General features: G+C 27.0%; 1 protein-coding gene across 1 annotated transcript; it reads left to right on the top strand.

Annotated features, from left to right (window-relative positions):
• Window positions 1-504: 504 nt before the first annotated feature.
• Window positions 505-780, top strand: BDBG_17530 (uncharacterized protein; the record flags this gene model as incomplete). The annotated part of the gene is made up of 1 exon (XM_031725223.1): window positions 505-780. A coding segment is annotated over one exon (276 nt), but the record flags the coding sequence as incomplete, so codon positions are not given.
• Between the last annotated feature and the right edge of the window lie 6,019 nt (window positions 781-6,799).

The following is a 6,799-nucleotide window of genomic DNA, read 5'->3' as shown; positions in this document are numbered from 1 at the left end:
TGAAACAGTCTGACTAACTTTTCCATTAAAAATAGACTAATAAATCTCTCAATTGAAACAGTCTGATTAACTTTTCATTTGAAAATAGATTAATAAATATCTCAATTGAAACAGTCTGATTAACTTTTCATTCAGTGAGTAAAATGAGTTCAAAATTACACTCAGTTGATGTGAAAAAAGATGGTTTCTCAGATGCTATTTCTAAGATTGAAATTTTAAAGAGAAGAAAGAAGAAAGAAATAGAGAAACAACACATTCTTGAAATACAGAAACTTGAAAAAGTAAGTAAAATTCTTGAAACACAGTGTCTGAGTGAGAACAATGAAGAAGTTCTGTTAATTCTTTATACTCAGACTAGACAACTACAAGAGATGATCAAGTTCAAACTTAGAATTTCAAACACAGTTTAAAAAACATTGAAAACTTCTAGTATAATTACTGACTCTTCTTCATCTTCTACTTCTTCTTCTTCTTCTTCAAATCAGAAGAAAATATATACTCAAGCAGCAGAATCTGCTGTCTCTAAACCTGCTATCTCAAAATCTGCTTAAAATTCTGAGAAAACTGAGAAGAATATTACTCAGATCTCTGTTCATAGAAAAGAAGAGAAAAAAATACAAAAAGAGAAAAACTTTCAAATCTCCAGAAATAAAAGACTTATTCTCAAAGTTTCAAATCAGAGAGATTTTGCAGAAAAACAAGGTAAACTTTAATCTCATTTTCAGAATTAGAAATGAAATTAATCAGCAGTTCTTTTCTCAGTTAATAAGTGATATTAAAGTTCAAAAATCAGTTATAGCTTCAATTGAGTCATCTTTCTTTGAAAATTTCATTATTTTGACTACAATGCCTGAATTTAGTACAGAATTCCTCATTCAGAATAAGAATCTCTCAAAATCAGCAATAGAATCTCTACTAAATACAATAATTCTATCTGAGAGAGATGAAAAGTGAGACAAATTCATTCTTTATAACATTTCAGTTGAAATTTTTGACTGTGAGAAAGATATACTACTTCTCAAAAATAAGTTAGAAGAATACAATTCTATTCAACTGAGAAAGCAGCCTGTATAGCTGAATTCAATTGAATTCAGATAAAATAGAAGAAATGCCTCAGTTCTAATATATATAAAGATACTTAAACAGTTAAAAATCTCTGAAGTAAGAGTGATAGATTTGAAAATGAGAGTTCATGAATACAAAGACTCAAGAATGAATCTCAAAGCTCAAACACAGTGTTCAAACTGTCAAAGATATGAACACTTTGTAATATCTTATTTCAGAGACTTAAAATACACATTCTATGCTAGAGATTATAAAACTAGTGAGTATAAATGAGAAATATGCTTAAAAAGAGATGAAACATGTTAACATACTCTGCTTAAGTGCTTCAATTGCAAAGAAAAATATGCATCTAGCTCAAAAGAATGTGTATTTACTTCAAGAACTCAGAAGAACTGAAGAAAAGATAAAGCTCAAAGTGAATTTAAAACTGAAGAGAAAAGTCAAGCTAGTAAATCTATAACTGTAAGCTTAAAAAGAAGAAACTCTTAACTATCTAGATCTTTAAACTTCAATTCTTCAGCTAAATATAAACAGAATTTGAATTCTCAAATATCTGTTAAGATTAGAGAATTGAGAAATAAGTCTGATGATAAACTAGATAGAATGCAAGCAGTTGAGATTCCTGCTTTTTAAAATAGTTATAATTTACTATCTGACAATAGTGATTAGATTCTACTCTATCTTCACTGTCTTTTAGTATGAATATACAACAAAAACAATAAAAAAAGTTTAAAAACTCTTCAAAAATCACATTTATTTAGAACAATATAAATAGAAACTCAAATTACATTTATTCTTGTCTTCAGATTGTATTTGAATAAAAAGTTGACTTTATACTTCTTTAAGAATCAAACTTTAATGCTGAGTAAAAGTATATTATTTCTTATTCAAGCTATTACTGCTTTCTACCTAGACTGGCCGCCGGGACCATGAATTTCACATTTGATCCCATTTAGTCTGGTCCCATACATTTCTTGGCGTGAATCCCGCTGGGACTAGTCATTAAAAAAACATACAAAGTGACTATATATCAGATCTTAAAATAGAACCATGACTTGAAAAAAATGAGAAAGTGATCTCATTTAGTCCCATTTAGTCTCATTCTTGACATAAAGTTACTATTTTTAGACATTTTAAAGTTTTTTTTAGACTATTTTTAATTTTTTAAAAAGTAATGCTTTTTGATAACACTCAAATGAGATTTAAAGTCATTTAAAGTAATAAAAATAATTTAAATTGAGAAGTGAAAATCATGATCTCATTTGAAAAATGTGACAAGAGTAGACAGTAAGTCTCACTGAGACAGTATGAAACTACTATCTAATGTTAAAACTGTGTAATGAGATCAGTCGAATTGATAATAAGACTATCAAAAAATCTGGTCCTGGTCCCAGACACGGTCACACAGTCAGTCTATTTCTACCTGAAAAATCTGACATAAAATCAAGAGTAGTGATTTATGAAAGAAAAAGATCAAGATATGAATTTAATCTGAGATTTAATATCATATCTGACTCTGATATTCTAGTGAATGATATTATAGATAAAGAGAATGAGTTTAATACTATTCAACTCATAAATATCTATAATGAAAAGTCATTGAAAGAAAATAACAATATCTGAATAATTAACAGAGAATTTTTAAATATAACTCTCTTAAAAAACTCTATAATTATAGAAGACTTCAATACACATTATCTCTGATGAAACTCAGAATGCAGAACAGCAGTAAGAGTAAATAAACTGATTGAATAAACTGTTGAGCATTCAATAGATTTAGTTAACAAGTCTGATTAACAAACATTCTTTAGAAAAGATATGAAACAGAAATCTATTATAGATCTAACTTTCATATCATAAAATCTAATTAAAACAAGACTTATAAACTGGTTTATTAATTCAAATGAAATCTCAGAATCAGATCATGAGATTATTCAATTTAATATTGAACTGAGTGAAAAATAAAGAAGTGAGAATTTTCTTCTCTCTAATCAGTATAACTTTGAAAAAGCTGATTGAAAAGCAGTTAAAGAAAGTGTAAAACAGCTGAAATCTGAAAAGCAGAGTGAGCTCTATTGAAATCAAAGTCAAGATATCTCAAATGAAATACTCAAGAATAGAGTAAAGCTGATTATATCTATTCTTCTAACAAGTATTAGAGAAAATATTCTAAAGAAAAAGTGTTCTGAGTATTTCAAATCTTGATGAAATGAGAATATCACTTCTAAAAGAAAATATTTAGTCACTGCTAAGAGAGATTAGAAGAATAACTTAATATCTGATAAAGAGTTCAAAGCTATTCAAAATGAATATTTTTCAGATATTAAAAGAGTTAAAACAGACTGCTGGAACAAATTTCTTGAAGAAGTAGAAGAAAAAGAAGTTTTTAAAGTCTTCAACTATACTAAAACAAGAAGTGTAGCAAAGCTTTCAATCTTAGAATATAAATTTCAGAATGAATTATATACAGTAAACTCTTTTGAGAAAAAGTATTAAGTTTTTATAAAAATTCTCTTTCAAAACTCATCACATTTAGAAGAGAAGAATATGTCATTTCATGAATATATTAATGAAAATAACTTAGAATGATCTGAGCTTACATATGATAAACTAGAGTTAGCTATATTCTCAAGTTCAATTAAAACTGCTGCAGGACCTGATTCAATCAATCACTTGATTATTTAAAACACATATTCCTACTTAAAGAATGAATATTTTAAGCTCTTTTTCAATCTCTTAAAAAATGATTATCATTCTGAATACTGAAGAGAAGCTACTGAAGTAATCCTTGTAAAATCTAATAAAAAAGCTTCAATTTCTAAGTCATATAGAGTAATATCTCTATTGAACTATTTGAGAAAAATTCTAGAAAAGATAATAGTTACTAGATTATCTTTTATAAGCTCTATTAGTGATTCTCTTCTATTTAATGAATAAATAAAAGATAGAAAACAATGTTCTGCAATTGATCCTGTTCTTTCAGTTATTTCTAACATTCAAATAGCAAAGCATGAAGACCTAGTCTCAACTGCAGTTTTTATTGATATAAAAGATGCATTTAATCATGTTTTAAAGTCTAAGATGATTCAAACTTTGAAGATGTTAAAACTGTCACTTTCTCTAATAAAATGAGTTAACTGTTTTATATTTAAAAGAATTATATAACTATTCTTTGATAAAATGAAATAAGATAAGACTGAGATAAAGATAGAAGTACTGCAAGAATCTTCAATCTCATCTGTTTTATTTATAATATACACTGCATATCTATTCAAGAATAGAGAGATGAAAATAGTGAGATCTTCAAGTTATATAGATAATATTAATCTACTCTACAGTTCAAAGACAATTAAAGAGAATTTAGAAGTGATTGAAAAAGCAGTAAAGAAAATATTTGTTAGAGTAGATAACAATCTAATTCAATTTGATATGAATAAAACTGAATTAATTTACTTTTTTTCCAGATTTAATGAGAAAGAACTAAGTCTGACCCTTTTGAATAAAGAGATTAATTCTAGTTTGAATGTTAAATGACTAGAAGTATGATTAAACTTTAACTTGAATTTTAAATATTATATTTAACAAAGAATTATCAAGACAGAGAGACTACTGAATAGTATAATCAGACTATTAAATACTGAGAGAGATCTATTCTTTCAGACTATGAGATAGTTATACATAGTCTGTATTATCTCAGTAGCTGATTATGAAGTTCAAGTTTGATAAAATAATCAAGATAATTTTACTGAACTCTTTCAAAGTCTGTAAAACAGAGCTTTGAGAAGAATTCTGAGAGTATTCAAATCATCTTCTATTAAAGTAATGAAAATCAAAGCTTCAATTTCATCTTCTACTATTCAATTTAAAAAGGCCTGCATGAACTATGCTCTGAGAGTCATGAAGATGAGCTTAAATCATATAATCAGAGAAAGAGTCTCTTCTTCATTTTCATCAATAAACTCAGAAAATAAACTGAATTAAAATAGATTTCTTGATTGAAATGAGAATAATACTTCAAAGAAAATACTCTCTTAACTGTATAGACTATATTCACTGATTAAAAATCAATTTTCTTCATTAAATATTGAGAAAATTGATCATGAGAAGATATCTCTCTGAAGAGAAAAGCTGAAATCTCTCATAAACTTATAAATAAGTGAACTATCTAAAGAGAGAGAATATAAACAGTATTTGAAGAAGATCTCTATAATTAATATAAAAGACTCTATTCTGATTTACTCAGATGACTTAAAAAATGAGAGTTTGAACATATTAGATGCAGACATTACTTATACTGAAGATAATATTAATTTTATCTCAGATTTCTGAAATTTAAGCTGTGAATCTGAAGTCTTTGATACTGAACTATTTACAATAGTAAAAGCTTTCACACTTATTGAGATAAAATCTTATAAAAGAGAAAATAGCTTGAAAGAGATATGAATATTCTCTGATAGTCAAGCTGCTTTGAAAAGACTTAAAAATAGTCAGATTCATAACAATCAAATGAATCTTGGACTAATTTTAAATTCTGTTATAAAAATTCAAAAGAGAAGAGTATCAAAACTGAAAATTCATCTATACTGAGTTTCTGCTTATATGAATATTTATGACAATGAATTGACTGATTCAGCAGCAAAAAAGAGTTCAGAATTAAGCAGATCTATTCAAAAAACAGTGTTCTGATCTTTTGTAAAGAGAAAGATAAAAGAATCTTGTTTAAATAAGTGAAATGAAAACTGGTAGAAACAAAAGAAGAGTATACATTATTCAAGATTTGAGACAAAACCTAAGTGAAAATCTTGTTCAATTAAATGTAAAAAGAAAATATTCTCATCTATAATTCAGCTGAAACTAGAACATGATTATTTTAAATCTTATATACAAAGATTTGATGATAGATTTGATTTAACAGAATACTCATTCTGTAATGCAAATGAAAATCCTGAGCATATTGTAATGCATTATGCATTATATAATAGTCTCAGAGCCAGATTGAAAGAGAAGTATGATTTAAATCAATTAAATATGAGATTCTTATTCTCAACTGAGACAGGAATTAAATACTTAATAGACTTTCTATCAGAAACTCAAGCAGCTATAAGAAAATGACTGAATTCAGAAGTATCTGAATATGAAGAGATGGAAATTGCTTAGATATAGTCTGTTAAAATAGCTATACACTATCTTTTAATAATTTTGTTTTATTATAGTCTCTCTTTACTGTACTTATTCTTTTCTGTTCTTTTCTATGTATTTAATGTGTCTATCTTTAAGACTATGTTCTCTTTTTCTTTGTCATAATATTTTTAAATGATTTCAAAGTATCAAAAGGTGTTGAAGTACTGCAATTTGTAAACAGCTTTTGTATTCTGAGCTTGAATTTTCTGATTTTGCATATCTGAAATTGGTAAATGTATAATAGTTGACTTTATAAATATAGGAAGAACCCTGAGAATCACAAGTTCTCAGATAGATGTCATAGTCTCTGACTGCATACATCTATAATTGAAGAATAATAATAATAATAAGTCTGTTGACACTGCTGTCTCTGTCTTCAACCTGGCTTTCTTAGCAGTTATGAAGACTGCAGCTGCATCATGAAGACATTTAATGACTAGAAAGTATCAGAATAAGCTCTTTATTATCTTTTAAAAATGATACTCTCATGCACTCACTGTTGCAGATGAGAGAGAGAGAGAAAATATATAGAAAGAGAGAGATCTTTTGAAAA

The sequence above is a fragment of the Blastomyces gilchristii genome (genome assembly GCF_000003855.2).
Source record: "Blastomyces gilchristii SLH14081 genomic scaffold supercont1.17, whole genome shotgun sequence".
In the NCBI taxonomy this organism is placed as follows: Eukaryota; Fungi; Ascomycota; class Eurotiomycetes; order Onygenales; family Ajellomycetaceae; genus Blastomyces; species Blastomyces gilchristii.
The sequence above is the reverse complement of the archived record's forward strand: the minus strand, read 5'-3'. Positions and strand labels throughout refer to the sequence as shown.